Raw genomic sequence first — 15,316 nt, 5'->3', positions numbered from 1 at the left:
TGTGAGTTTTGCCTCAAGTATATTACTGTACTAGTATTTAGGATACTCTGAATTTGCTTGGGTTATGCACCAATTCAGTTCACCATTGGTGCTGCAACATCTCTACACATCTTGTAATTCTGAAGTAGTGATATGCCATTTGATCGGGTGACACAGAATAGATATGTAAATCCTCATTGCACTGACTAATATATTACTACGTTACATTCCATTTTATTGAGACCTGTTTTGTTTATTCTTGTTGTTCTGAGACAAAGTTGTCTGACAAATGATGGAGGATGTGAGGCATTTAGACACGGCTGGGTGAAAACATAGGTCAAGTTGGTCAGCAACCACTTCTGTCGGGATTATTTCATGCGTTATTTCCATGCTCCTCTTTCCTGGCAAGTATTCTCCTCTTTTGGTCAGTCAACAGGTTGACTTCTTGTCAATAGCTGGCGGTTCGTTAATGTGGCAGATGCCATAGAACTGTGATTCAGGGTGGCTCTCCATGGACATGATAATAGAGCTAGCCTGCACATCTATATGGAGACCCGGCAAATTCTACCTCATCTTGCTCTTTATTTTCTTTCTCATGGTATTTGGGTTTGCTTGACAGAAATGACGAACTAAGAGCAACTCTAAGAGAGCCCTTAAATCACGTCGAGCCATATTTTTCCGGCCGATTTACGGGTTCAGGTTGAAAGTGGCGCAGCTGCTCGGCCCGAAAAACTTTTTCAGAGACCCGAATTTTTTTACACACGACCCCTATTAACACAGACTGAAGGGGCTGTTTACATGCCCAAAACTGAACGGATTTCTCACCACTCCTCCAGGCTCCAGCGCCACCGTCCGTACAACCACCTCCAGCCGCCGATTTCTGATTGCTTTGCTAAAATTATGCATCACCGATCAAACATTATGTTAGCCCGCTTAAATTCTAACCATATCTATGTTAATTCCCGGTGAATCTTGCTACTTAGGTGGTGTCCTTGTCAAGATGGTCGCCGAAGCGATAGAATTTGCAAGCGTGCAGGTTGGGCGATTTGCACAAAAATAACCTAAAAGTTAAAGAAAAGCACAGACTGACCCTCCGGCGAAACTATTTCACCAATCTAACCCTTTTGTGTGGCGCCCCTCACATCGGCGCCACACATGCCCGTGTGGCGCCCCTCCTGCCGGCGCCACTCTCCCAGCCGACGTGGCGCCCTCGATGCTGAGCTGGTCTGCCGATCCGACGTGGCAGCATGTGTGGCGCCTCTCCCATCGACGCCACACATGCCAACTTATATCATATTTTCGGTCGAAAACATCCAGGGGCTCCGGAACGTCTAGGACTTAGCCGTTTGGGCGAACCTCTATGTGTGGCGCCGATGCCACGGGCGCCACACTAGCATGTGTGGCGCCGATGCCACGGGCGCCACACATAGAGCCTCGCCAAAACGGCTAAGGACTTATCGTCCGGAGCCCCTGGATGTTTTCGACCCAATAGTTGATATAAGTTGGCACGCCACATAGTGCACTGTGGCGCCAGTGTGAAGGGCGTCACACATTGACTTGTGTTAAAATCATGAAAAATCCTACCAAACTCCAACAGTTTTCATTGGACACAACAAGTAGCAATCTCAGAACATACACAACAAGTAGCAATCTCAGAAGATGTAGTCTACATCGTAGCAAGTAAATTCAAACAACAAGTAGCATTTAGAACATGCCATTAGAATCAATGAAAACTAGGATTGCAAAAGAGTGATCGGTTACCTGCTCAGCGGTAAGAGTGTCCAACTCCGCAGTGTACTGTCTGTACATGACCATTGGATCACTCGTCATCTCCGAGACATTGTCCCAAAGGTATGCCTAAGTGGGTTCCCGATCAAGGTTCTCATGGTGATGAGGCCATGGCCTCTCGTTGAGTACCCTGGGACGCCCAACTGATAGGCGGTCCCAGCTCCATACGGAAAGTAGGAGCATGCATCCACCAATACCGCCGCTCCCAGTCCTGCTCCCAGTCCTGCGACAAGCTTCGTCCAACTGCGCACATAAGACATTTGGTTAGTACTTTGTCTAGCACACTACTATAGGAAAATAGTACATAGAACAAATCATCACCTGCCGGTAGAGGTAGGCAAGTGCCGCTGTTCCCCAACTCCACCGGTGCTCCAACACCGTAAGCGCCTTCAGCCAACACCAATGGGCCAGCTTCCCCCCACTGTCAGGAAAGAGAGTCCTCGAAATCATGTACCATAAGTACACGCGGGTGTACGTCCTCAGAGTGTCCTCGTTGGCCCCTTCCGGGCATTGTCCAAAGTTAGTCCTGATCCAAGAGAAAGACGCGCCGGCGGGAGCTCTCTCCTTTGGATCTGCTGGCAGCGGAGGAGCCCTGCCAATAAGCGCCTCCATCTGCTAGCGCCACCTATCAGAAGCTGTGTTCATACACAGTGGCTCGCCCTGAATAGGTAGTCCAAGGACCATGGAAACATCCTGGAGAGTAGGGGCCATCTCGCCGGCCCTCAAGTGGAAGGTGTGAGTCTCCGGCCTCCACCGGTTGACAGGGGCGGTGAGTGCCGAGGGGTTCATGTTCGGCCCCCCACGGCTTACAAGGGATATGAACGGCAGAAGACCGGTAGGCTCGATGAATTCCGTGTACCTCTCGTCATACGGTATATCCACTGTGCCATGGTAACGAATCTTCAAAGGGTGAAGATCCGTTGTCCTCTCCGTCATATGAACAGCTCGGTGATCCCTTTCATACTCTTGATCCAGGAGCCACACCATCCTACATGTTTACACAAATACAACATATTATGAGCAACACATACATGAGAATATATCCAAATAAGCCATCACAAATACATCAAATACATACATATACATTCATATTCAGGGATAGAACACCATATGAGTTATTCCTTCACATACACATTCATGAAATTTGATGCCTAGGGTTCCTCCACAAATCTAGGATACATACATATCTAGGGTTCCTACACATACACATTCAACACTTACATACCCATTTCAACACATACATAGCCATTTCAAACATCTTTGAATACAATGCATACAATCTAGCAAAATTTAACATCTATGGTTCAAACACATGCATACAATCTATGGTTCCAACAAATCTATGGTTCAAATCTATGGTTCAAACACATGCATACAAATCTATGGTTCAAACACAACCAACATTTCTAATCTAGGCAAAACGGGTAAATCGAATTAAACCGGAGCAAATCTTGGATGAATTGAAGGGGAACGAAGAGGAATACCTTGAGTATTGTATGGGGATGGATTTGGCCGGCCAATCCGTGGAGGATTTGGTGGGGGCGGCGGAGAGGCGACCGGCGGCGGCGGTTGAAGGAGAGGAAGAGAGGAGAGAAAGAAGAGAAAGAGAGGGTTGGGCTGGGGGCGGGCGCGGGCGCCACACTTAAGTGGATGTGTGGCGCCCGTGGCATCGGCGCCACACATAGAGGCTCGCCAAAACGGCTAAGTCCCAGACGTTCCGGAGCCCCTGGATGTTTTCGACCGAAAACCTGATATAAGTTGGCATGTGTGGCGCCGATGGGAGGGACGCCACACATGCTGCCACGTCGGATCGGCAGACCAGCTCAGCGTCGAGGGCGCCACGTCGGCTGGGAGAGTGGCGCCGGCAGGAGGGGCGCCACACTGGCATGCGTGGCGCCGATGTGAGGGGCACCACACAAAAGGGTTAGATTGGTGAAATAGTTTCGCCGGAGGGTCAGCCTGTGCTTTTTTTTAACTTTTGGGTTATTTTTGTGCAAATCACGTGCAGGTTGTGTGAGGCCGAGCTAACGAGCGCTTTGCTGCAACGGCGCGCTGGAACGGCGCGTGGCTGTGCGCATGTACCAGCAAATGGACGAGCTAGCAGATGTGCGTGCCTGTGCGCATGTATCCCACGGTATGATTGCTGCACCCCCATGGAGCTCTCACAGCGCTTTGGATTTTCGGCCGTCCGATCGAGCAGACGTGGCACGATCTCGGCCGTCGTTCCGTCCAGGGCGGCGAGGCCCTCCCGCGAACCCGCATTTTATCCATGGGTCGCGAAAAGGCCCGCTCGGCCCGATCTCCACCAATCGCCACGCCCCCAATCGCTCCCCAATCCCCTCCTCTGCCCGTCTCCTCCCCAATCCTCTCCCCTCGCGCCCGCATCCCCGCCGCCGCACGCCTCTCTCCCTCTCCTTCTCTCCCCGCACCGCCCCTCTGCCTCCACACGCCCCTCTGCCTCCACCCCTCCTTTCCCCCTTGGCCTGAGCAGAAGGAGGCAGCAGGGCCTCCACCGCGCCCCTCCCTACTCGAGTCCAGCGATGGAGGGCATCTGGTGGCGACCACGACAGCCTCCTCGCCGCCCGTCGCTTGATCTGCTCGTTCGGGCTCGTGGTGCTCACGGGGCAGACGGCGGCGGCCTCAACAGCGACCATGGAGGAGCGGTGACACGCGGGGTGACCGAGCAGCTGTCGTTGGTGGCGGCCTCCTCCCTCGTCCCCTCCACCCTGCAGGTCTCTCGCCCAAACTCGCCGTCCCCGACCACGACCATGGCAGGGAAGCTTCCTCTAATCCCGAGCACCGCGTGCTACTCCTCCCTGACCATGAGCACGGCGACGGCCGCCTGGGAACCAGGTGAGCATCCTCGTCTCCTCCATCTGGTATGTACGCTGCCTCATCCCACATCTCTCTATCCATTCATATTTGCGTTGGTGTGGCCCTCATCCTCAGCAGCACCAAGCTCATCCTCTGTTCTTGGCAGTCCAGATAACCCCTCTCTATCTCTCCCAATCTTCTCTACTTCTACCTCTAATTTTAGTGTTTGGTTATACTGTGTCCACAGCTCGTGATGCCATGGACCAATAAGCTGCGCAGAGACAACTTTCATGGATAAATAAGGACGGGAATCAGAGGCTGGCAGGTAGTTTTCTTTTCTTCTACTTCATGTATACCTACTTGTTTTGATTTTCATCAGCAGAGATTTCAGCTATATAAGTAAGTAGACCATAATTATTGTGTAAAATTGTCTCTATACCTATAATCTTGTTTGGTCCATCTTGTGAACAGGAAAGAAACAATTCAAACAGCTTGTATTTCATCGGAACGGCAGATCGCAGCGAGTTTATGCTTCCTTGCCTCAATGCCATGCTCTGCTTTTAGGTACAGCTTTCCTCCCCTAATCACACTGCTTTTCTTTGGTCAGCATAATTGTGAAAATGCTTCTTGCAGATGAACACATCAAGTTAAGCCTAGATCTGGCTTCCTTTTTATATACCATTTATGCTTTCTTCATATGCATATGATTTGTTTGCTGTGGATTTCTAAATGAGGAGTGATGGTTTAGTGTACACTAACTGATATAAGTAGGTGGTGAACCATTTCTTACCTTTATTCTCCTCTGCTATGGCCTTATGGGCAACTACAAAAGCATAGAATATGATTTGATAATCTACGATAGTCCTTTGCATCAGTTGTTCAACAACATAAATAAATACATAGTGCTCCAAGTTCGTATCAATCAATCTTGGTAGCTCATTCGTTTTTGTCATCAGATCTATTGCTTTGTTGCATCTCTGTCGTTACCTAGCATTCATTTTTGTAAGATGGTACAACCTCTGCTGATTTGTATTCGGGTTTCTTAAATATTTTTTATTGATTTAGTCTCTGGTTCACATAAAGGAAGGTTGCACAAACTAAACTATGGTACTTCTTTGTGGAAATATTTTCTATTGATTTAGTTTCTGGTTCACATGAAGGAAGGTTGCACAAACTAAGTTCTATTAGTTTTTTTTAGAGAAAGCAAATTCATGGGTTGCTTGTTCGATGATATATTAGTAGCTTGGAGCCCTGAGTCGTACTGTTGTAACTTGGTTATCAACATAACAACCTTTAGTGTTGTATTCATATTCATGCACCACGCAAGCTACTGTAAACAGCTTGATACAATTCATCAAAATAATTGATGCCACCTTGCAAAATTTTGTAGGCTCAAACAGTTTTCGGAACACTTCATGCCTTACAGGTAACTTACTATGATCTTCTCAACAATAGATCTTCTATGACAAATTATTCATGTATGCAGACATTTAGCCAATTGTGTTACTTTGATTTCACTTCAAGGCTTATTGAACTCAACTTGGCCCATGGATGGTTAATGATGCACCCGGATTTCCTTGACGGGGTCTTCTTATAGGTTAGATATAAAATGTGATGTTGTCTCCCTTATGCCCAATAAGCACTTCTTTCATTTCAGTAACTAGAAGTAGAACCTTGAAATTATTTTCTTATCAAAATGAGAACTTCAAGATGAGCAACCACATAAAAAACTTCGCTTATAAGATGAATGAGATGAGCTCACAATTTGAGACTGACAGCGTGTCAATGGCTGCAATGCAAGTGAGAGTGGTGGTCTTACCATCCCTTCTTCTTTTTCTTCTCAATGTTCGCCAGCACCTCCGCTTGTTGCCCTTTTGACATCTCAAGATCCTGCAATGCAATTCCATGGCAGCCAGATCAGATGTTGCTAATTAACTTGCAAAACATTTTGGAGAAGCATCAGGTATATGCCTGTATATGTAACCAGTACATTCTTGGTCGTCTCAAGCTCGGCCTCCAGAGCGTCGAGCCGGGTGGCGGCGGCAGAGAGCAGCTCTGCCTTATCGACATGCATCTCAGGGGGCTGGCTGACCGTAGTTTCTGCCCTTACATTTACTACTGATTGTTGTGATCACATAGGAGTAGTTTGACACTAGGTTTACTCAAACTACACCTCTTTTTATTCATTTTACACTGAACATGTCTGAAAACTGATTTTCTATTTACTTCTGCCTTTATTTTTGGAACTGATAAGTACTGTTTTTAGGATGATCAAATGCAAAAACATTGCTCCATAGAACTGGAATTTCATTTCTCACCTAAATGAGGGACCTGTAGATTCAAAGAACAAAATGCTCTCCAACTTCTCCATTTTTGCATTATACTCCTGTACATTCAAAATAACTGATGCATAGAAATCAACATGTACTGCAGATTGCGGAGCTCAACACATTACAGCGGAACTGGGAAGACGACGAGGGCGGCAGACGGCTTCGCCGGGGGAGGCGACAACTGATTGAAAATGGACTATCGTTATGCTTCACTGTTAGTAATATTTTCTTCTCCATTTTGAGCTGTACTACCTTCATCCCAAGGCTTAAGCTATAATTGACAACCCAGGTTAGAAATAACCATCCAGAAGGACAACAAATGTTTAGTGTATTCAATTTTAATCTAATTATATGCTAGAAAACACTGGCCAAGTGCATTCTTTCTGAGCTTGCTCTGTTAATTAGTCAAGAATGCTATTTTAAAGGTCAAGCTAAACACCGAACTCGCTGCCGTCGTTGGGAAGCACAATAGAGGTTGCAGGATGTTGCAGTGATGCATGCCAACTACCAGAGTTTGTCACCAAAAAGGTAACTCATATCTTTTGCATTGAATTTATTTTGAATTGCGCAGTACCGGCTGATGGTAAGGAGACAAGACATAGGCTGCAGGCTGTCGTGGTGCTCATCTCGGTGGCATTGAATTTACTCGAAAATGTGCAGCTGCAGACCTATAGTAATCATGGTTAAATATATTCTGATTGGGTAGTTCAAAATTTAGTAGTAGTAGCTGATTGGAGCAATGTAAAAGAAAGATTCCCCTCAATTCTGGCTCTTTTGGTAGATAAATGTTGAACCTTAGGTGTCAGTTTTCTTTCATACAGTCAGCTTATGTATTTTTCATGTGCGCTTTGAACCATTGTTCAAGCTTGAGATCTTTTTGTTGGTTCAAACGAGATTGCTTTGCAGCTATATCTTCCCATATTTCTATCTTATACATTGTTTAGAGAGCTAATTTTACCGTTCCTGATAATACTGGATTTTTTATTAATTGTGTGCTTATGCTACCATGCAGGTATAGTAGCTTGGCACTGGCGCTTATATTTGTTTAGCTCACAAATTAGTTAGGGAATGATGAGACGAAATCCTTGGCCAATAGAGCCCTAATCTTACCGTTCACTACTTGGTCAACTTACTTCGTTGTATGTCAGATAATATACCTAATAAGTTTTCATATTTTTATTTTTTATTATTCTATAGCAACCCCTTGTGATTGGCTGGTTACAGGCTTTTTTCTATACTTCTACTCCCAAATATCCTGGTGGGAACTCAAATCTTTCAACACTGCCTTTTTGGTGCTGCAGAAATGACTGTGTATTCAAAGGAACCGAACCAAGTCTTTACAGATATGGGAGTATCCTCGAGGAGTTGATGCATAAGGTCTCCTAGAGAGCGGAAAGAAGAGTGTATGATGACCTACAGGCCTGGATTGCAAGATATAGGTATCCTTTTGTATTTATGCATCTCTACATACTCCCCTACATTTCCAATACAGTTTATTTGTCTCCCATCTTGAGCTCCTGCCGGTAGGTCTGAGGTTGGTCGCTGGCCCATGTCTCTGGTGCTTGAAGTTGCTGTTCAACGGATGCGAGGCGTACCGCTCCAAAGCTGATCTGTTCATGCTCTTTGTTGCTTCTGCCTGCTAGATTTAATATGTTTTCTGGTTTACTTCTGTATCAATTTCTCCTTTTTGCCACTAAAAGTGAGTCCTTAAATTGGTGAACTGACTTATCAATTTCAGGTTATTTAAACAGAAGATGGAAACATCCCCAAGGTCCCAACAGTACAGCCAGGGCATGTGAGTTTAGTTTGGGTGAACTAATACACTGGGATCTTCATTGTTTAGGATGTATTTTGCCATCCTATGATGTGCTTTTGTCATGCTGCATCCGCATCTATGCCCTATACATATTTGCTTGATTATTTGTTGAAATAGAATTATGCTAGATTTGGATGAAGAAAACACTTCATTTGTAGCCTGTGACAAAAGTAACCCCGAAGAAGAAAACTGCAAGGTTCTTTTATTGTGCAAATTGGTTTGCACGATAGTGATTTGTCACCAATAGGATGGACACTAATTTAGAGTTTAGACGCTCATGTATGCACTACTTGCTAACCTTTCTAAGCAGCATCAAAAATATTTTTTTGGTCGCAATCCAAAGATGTACAGCTAAATACTCAGTTGTTACTTTACCATATAGTTTCTGTTAGTTTGATCATCCTAAATGTATTGTTCTGTGTATGACATAACTAAGTGGTTCACTATTTCAGAAAAATAAGCTTCAAAGGCCTCCATTGTTGTTTTTGTTTAATTTTTATTTCAAGTTTTGTCATGTGTAAGATATTACCTATTCATATAGCCTTCAAACATTTGCCAATGCTGTTCTAAAGTATATAACCCATAGGTCATGTTTTGTACGATGTTTCTATTATTCATTTCAGCAACATTTCCTGTTGGGTTGCTGCTTATGCTGAAGTATGTTTCCGCTGTCATTGGGTCGCCGCAGCTGCTGGAGTAGGAGTACAGGTTGCCGGCCTCCATCTTGGCATAAGGTCTGTTATCTTAGCAATCCCTTGCTGTGTCTGGTTCTCGGTAGAACCAAAGCATATGGCCAATAGATGGATTTACGATGGGATAAAAATGGTTAATTAGCTGGGTTTGCTAAGCTATGTTTTGTTTCTTCTCTGTCCCTATACTCCATTGAAGGGAAAAATTAGAGTTGGAATTCTCTAAAATAATTCTGTAGGTGTTGTTTGTTTTGTACTTTTTATATATGAAAAGATGGACATGTTGTGTAGTTTACAGTAGCAATTGGAAAATTAGTACGGGTGCATGCCAACATTGAGAGTTAAGGTTCAGAAGTGTTAGCCTGTTGAGTGTTGACTTCAAACATCTTCTATTAAGGTTCTCCTTGGGCTGTTTGGTGCAGTGAGTTTAGAATTAAGTCTTTTATTTCTACAAGCATAATTTCGAGGCACACCCTGAATAAAAATTGTAGACCATGTTCCAGGCTTTCCATATAATATTTATTTGTGCAATTTGGTTGGACACATTCAAATAGCGCCCAGTTTATTGATCTGTCCAGAATATAGTTCTTCTATAGACAGTAAACTTCATTACAACTTTGGATGGACACTTTTTACTTAGTCTTGGGCATAGGAACGCTGCTATTTTCTGAATGTTATGAAGTGGTGATTTGATATATGTTTGGATAAGAGTTATGGCTCCATGGACATGGTTTTTACATGGTGTTTCTATAATCATTCTAGCTATTTTTTACTCAGTCAGAGATGACACAATTGTTTGTGGAAATTTTGATGTGAGATATCAGACAATGTTTCCCATAGAAAGATTAAATATATTTTTTCATTATGCTCGATGGTGAAAATTTTCAAATAGAGGTTGACAGAAATATCAAATAATCAATGGCTTGCATGTATATTATTACGTTCCCTTACATATCCTTTGTGAGATATATTCTTGCTTTTCCAACCAGACTCTTTCGGAAATTAAAATACATACCGACTGATGGATCAATCGAAAAAATGATTTACTTTCTCGGACTACAACCAAGAAAGCACATAGTTGTCGTTGAGATTTCATCCAGGGTCTTGATCATGGCAGCTTCCAGATCAATTGTACAACACTATAGCCACGAAGTGTGAAGTGTGAAGTGACGGTGACCTACCTCTATTGGTATGTCATATACATATCTATTGAAAAAGTCTGGCTATGGGGAAAACACATCCCTATGTACACGCATCATGTTGTTGAAGAAGATTTATTAAATTTGGGAGCAAAATTATATTATATCATTTTTACATCGTTTCTCCTACCTTCATCCGTTCTCACTCATTGTAAAGTTGCGAAGCAAACTCTTTGATGTTTCCCTATGTTTAACTACCGAGTTCTCTCATAACCATGTTTTCATATTTGTGTATAATATTTTCCTACTTCGACATTTACGTGGAGTGCATTTTTCTAATTTACTGTTGTGTTTAATTCACATGATATGTTATGTTCTAATAATTTTTCCTTTTATCAAGGAGAATCAAATGTATAATTATTCACTCTTTATTAATTGCTTAACTTCTATCGATGTTTACATAATGAAAATTGTCACAAACTTCACGGGATCGTGCGCCAAGGCGCACATTAAAATCTAGTCTATTTAATCCGGCCTGCCTCGCTCGCTCGCCGGCGACGCCGCCGCCGCCCGCCCGCACAGCACCGCGGAAGAAGAGGAAGAATCGCCGTAGAAAATACTGCTGCTTGGAATAACTAGTGAGATGTGATTTGCTGCTTGCGCGCGTGCGCATGGACAAGCTGCTTGTGCTTTGCTGCTTTCGGCGGCGGCTGTAGTAGCTGCTTGTGATTTGCTACTTCGGAGACGCCTGTACTAGCTGCTGGTGCTTTGTTGCTTCCGCGGCGGCTGCGCGGGAGATCTAGGCAGCGCAGATAGTTCTCGTAAAAAAGATGATTATTTTTCGAATATTTTGTTTTTTAGTTTTAGTTTACAGAGTCTGTTCTGCGTCCGTCGTTTTGCGACCTGTAAACATGTTTTTGGAACGCTGAAATCGTGTTTTTCGGTTTACATTTTTATAGACTCTATTAGAGATGCTCTAAAAGGTTAAATCTGAAGGTATCCAATTTACTTGTATTTGTTTCCATTCAGATTTTAACCCATTTGTTCACTCACCCAGACGATCAACGTGTATGTATATTGGCCACCACCTTAGTTAGCAGATATAAAAAATTATAGGTATGGACAGTTTCATAGACAATAGTTTCCCATCAGCTCCAGACGGCTTCCTTTCAGGTCTTCTTGCGATTCCTACTTCCTCTTTTTATGGCCAACTTTGTGAGGGCATCAAATATAATGAGATTGAGAGTGTCCCAAAATTGTTGTAACTATGTTGCAATATTATCAGAATGCAGTTGTAATGAAGCAGTCATCATTAGAAGATAGTCGCCAAAAAAGGATCTGTAGCGACCCTGTTCAACATTATGATCTAAGTCTGTGCTTAGTACAAGTTCCATACATTGTCTCGTGCTTATTTATGCAACTTGTTATTATCTTATATCTACATTGCATAATACATGTTTGAATAGTTCCCTGTTGTAACTATGTTTGCAATATTACTAGAATGTCGGGGGGAAGACCCCGGGTAGGGCAATGGACGCGGAGCAGCCGGCTGGCCACTGGCCGGCTCGCGGCAAAGGCCGGCTGAGGAGCAGCCGGCTGGAGCCGTGGCCGGCTGGTCCGGAAGTCGGCTGGCTCTAAGTCCTAGTCGGCCTGGCTGCGGCGGCCAGTGCTGTAGCTGGGCCGGCTTCTACAAGCCATATCCGACTGGGGTTTATACCTCAGACCGACTCGAGGCTGGCGAATCTTGCACTGGAAGGAACTGGGTAGGTGGTCCGGGTTCGCAGGTCCACGCTGACCTCATCTCCCATAAAGCGCGGGGCACTGTGGAGCAATAGTGCCACGCGCCGGACAGGCCATCATGGCATACGTCGATCCGTACCGGCTACAGGACATGATGGTGACAGGGACGCTTCCTCTCCATACCGCTGACTTCGGCAGCCGGATGGGACAGGCCATGAGGCCTCAACGGCTACTGACGTCAGTACCTCGGGAAGGAGCGGAAGCCGGAGCCGGCCAAGCCGGCCAGTAGACTATAGGGTCTTTTATGTAAAGTGCCGGTGCCTATATAAGCCGCACTACCCCCTCTCGTGCAGGGGATCGATCATTCTCACTTCATTCCACCCTTAGCGCTACCCTGTGAGAGAGACCATCGTCTTCCTTAGCCTCCCAGGAGCAGTCGGACACAGCTCTAGGAGCACCATTGTATTGTGTGATCATCTTATACACTCATAGGAGGAGTAGAGGTGTTACCTCCACCGGAGGGCCTCGAACCTGGGTACGTCGCCGTGTCGCTCGTCCCCATACCCGCATCCAGATACCGCCGTGAGATCATCTAGGAACCACTCTCTTTAGCCACCCTATGGCATATGCCGTGACGATACCACGACATTTGGCGCCCACCGTGGGGCCTTCAGCGTCCTCGGCCGGTGTCTTCATCCGGACGGGCCTCACCATCACCACCGGCGAGCGAGTCGCTTCAGGCTTGATCTGGAGATTCGGCTCCCTCGACTGCGTCAGCGACAACGCTGGCTGCTTCGCCGACCGGCCTTTCCCTGCCGACGGCCGCATCATCTCCTTCAGCGGCCACGACGTCTTTATCGCCACCGTCGCACCGCCGCGCTACCCGCGGCAGGTGCTGCGCTACGCAAGCCCTCCTCCGCGAGCCGGCGCCAGCAGCGCTCCCGCCAGCCCCGCCGTCGTGCAAGTCATGATGGCTGGCGAGGAGCCCCCCGTCAAGTCCACTCGCATCCGCGGCCCCAACCTGGAGCGCAACGTCGACCCCAACGCATCCGGCTCGGGCCCAAAGGCGCCCCCGCCACCATCCCGACTAGACGAAGTCCGGGCCAAGCTGAGCTCTCCGCTCACAACAGGCGGCGATTCCGCCACCGTCGAGGCGGACCTGGAGGCGCATCGCCAGCTCCTCCTCAAGCAGACTGAGGAGCTGGCCTCTGCCAAACGCCAGCTGGAAATCACCCAGCGCGAGTACGAGCACGCCCATGGCTTCACGCCAGGCGGCAACAACCCCAGCCGAGCTGGCATGATCCGCCGGCGAGGAGGCGGCCTAGGCGCCGAGATCGAGCGCGACGGCGCGGAAACGCCGGCTCCATCCATGGAGCTACCCGTCTACAATACCCCCGACAAGAACATCCTCGCAGCCGAAGCTGCTGCCAAGGAGCTGAGCCTCCTCGAAGGAGAAGAGCTGCCAGACGCAGCGCGTAGCTGACCTGTGCCGGGCTGCGGCTGAGCAGACCAAGGACCCCAGGTATGGTGCTCCCAAAGCTCCTCCCGTCCGCGCTGCTGCAGGCAAAAGCAAGGACCCCCACAGGGACACGGCCGAGTCCGCCTCGCCAGCGCCAAGCCGGCGCAAGGACTCCCGCGCCACGCACGCAGGTTCAAGCCGGACAAGCCGGCTGGACAGCGGCCACAGCGGCCGCAGCCGGCCACCACCAAGCCGGAACCAGGAGCATGACTCCGAGCAGGCGGCGCCAAGGCGCCAGCACCGGCCGGCTCCAGAGCCAACCGGCACCCGCCAGCCGACGCTTTCCCGGCTGGGCCCCTGCATCGAGCCCACCGACGCCAGGGACCGCCTTGATCGGCTGGTCGAATCCCGCATCGCGGAAGAAGAGGGGCCGGCTTGCCCCAAGTGCTTCGGGCCCCGCATCGCCAACGAGCCCATGATCGACGGCTTCCAGCTCCCCCGCGACACGCCCAAGTACGACGGCACCGCCAAGCCGGAGGACTGGCTGCTGGACTACTCCACCGCAGTCGGCATCTCCAGAGGCAACAAGCGTTGGGCGGTGCGATACTCCCCCCTGATGCTAGTCGGCTCCGCCCGCACCTGGCTCAACAACCTGCCAGCCGGCAGCATCAACGGCTGGCTTGATTTCGAGGAGGCCTTCATCAGCAACTTCACCGGCACCTACCGCCGGCCGGATCGCCCCCAACAGCTAGAGATGTGCAAGCAGGGCCCGGACGAGACGGATCGCGCGTACCTGACGCGCTGGTGCGTGACGCGCAACTCCTGCGAGGGCATGCACGAGATCCAGGCCATCAGCTTCTTCATGGGCGGCTGCCGGCCCAACACCATGCTGTGGCACAAGCTGCGCCGCAGCGAGCCCAAGTCCATGGCCTCCCTCATGGCCATCGCCGACAAGTACGCGCTGGCTGAAGAAGCCGGCAAGGCACCGGCTGAACCGACGCCGGCTCCCTCCAGGCGGGACCACCACAAGTCGGCCGAGCACAAGCCGGCAGAGGGCGCCTCTAATGGCAGCCGGCGGGACAACTACCGCGGCAAGCGGCACAGCGACCAGCCGGACCGCCGGTACGGCTCCGCCCATGTGCCAGCCGTGTCGGACAACGCGGCAGGCGGCAGCCGCCGCCAGAAGCAAGACTGGCAATGGAAGCCGAAGTACACCTTCGAGCAAATGCTCGACTCGCCGTGCAAGTATCACAGCGGCAAGAACCCCTCCAACCACACCACCCGCGACTGCCACTTCATGAAGCGGCTGACCAGCGGCGAACCTCTCATGCCTCCACCCCCGCCCCCTCCAGCCGGCGGGCCGGGTGGCCAAGCCGGCGCAGAGAACGCCAACCTCGAGCACCACGAGGCTAACCAAGTGCACCATGGCCGATACCTGGCCGAAGATGCTACCTACATCATCTTCACCTCCGAGCCCGAGGACAAGACGAGCCAGCAGAGCCGTTCCCTCGAGGTCAACGCGGTCATACCGCCGGTCCCCCAAGACGAAACCGTCGAGCAGG

The 15,316-nt window shown here is 48.5% G+C and overlaps 1 protein-coding gene across 30 annotated transcripts; it reads left to right on the top strand.

Annotated features, from left to right (window-relative positions):
* Nucleotides 1–4,056: 4,056 nt before the first annotated feature.
* On the top strand, nt 4,057–10,744 carry LOC127296285 (uncharacterized). Of its 30 annotated transcripts, XR_007848417.1 has the most exons (9): nt 4,057–4,620; nt 4,829–4,906; nt 5,053–5,145; nt 5,972–6,007; nt 6,106–6,178; nt 7,015–8,350; nt 8,650–8,706; nt 9,416–9,461; nt 10,406–10,744. XR_007848417.1 is itself a non-coding variant. In XM_051326326.1 (2 exons), exons 1-2 carry the CDS (start codon nt 4,308–4,310, stop codon nt 4,849–4,851), a joined length of 336 nt encoding a protein of 111 aa, XP_051182286.1. In that variant the 5' UTR covers nt 4,057–4,307; the 3' UTR covers nt 4,852–4,907. The 30 variants fall into 30 exon arrangements, 1 of the variants encoding a protein (XP_051182286.1); XR_007848416.1 differs by having other exon boundaries at nt 7,015–7,125; nt 7,337–7,439; nt 8,255–10,744; XR_007848398.1 differs by having other exon boundaries at nt 7,015–7,125; nt 7,337–7,439; nt 8,213–10,744.
* The last annotated feature ends 4,572 nt before the right edge of the window (nt 10,745–15,316 follow it).

The sequence above is a fragment of the Lolium perenne genome, chromosome 4, assembly GCF_019359855.2.
Source record: "Lolium perenne isolate Kyuss_39 chromosome 4, Kyuss_2.0, whole genome shotgun sequence".
Classification (NCBI taxonomy): domain Eukaryota; kingdom Viridiplantae; phylum Streptophyta; class Magnoliopsida; order Poales; family Poaceae; genus Lolium; species Lolium perenne.
The sequence above is the reverse complement of the archived record's forward strand: the minus strand, read 5'-3'. Positions and strand labels throughout refer to the sequence as shown.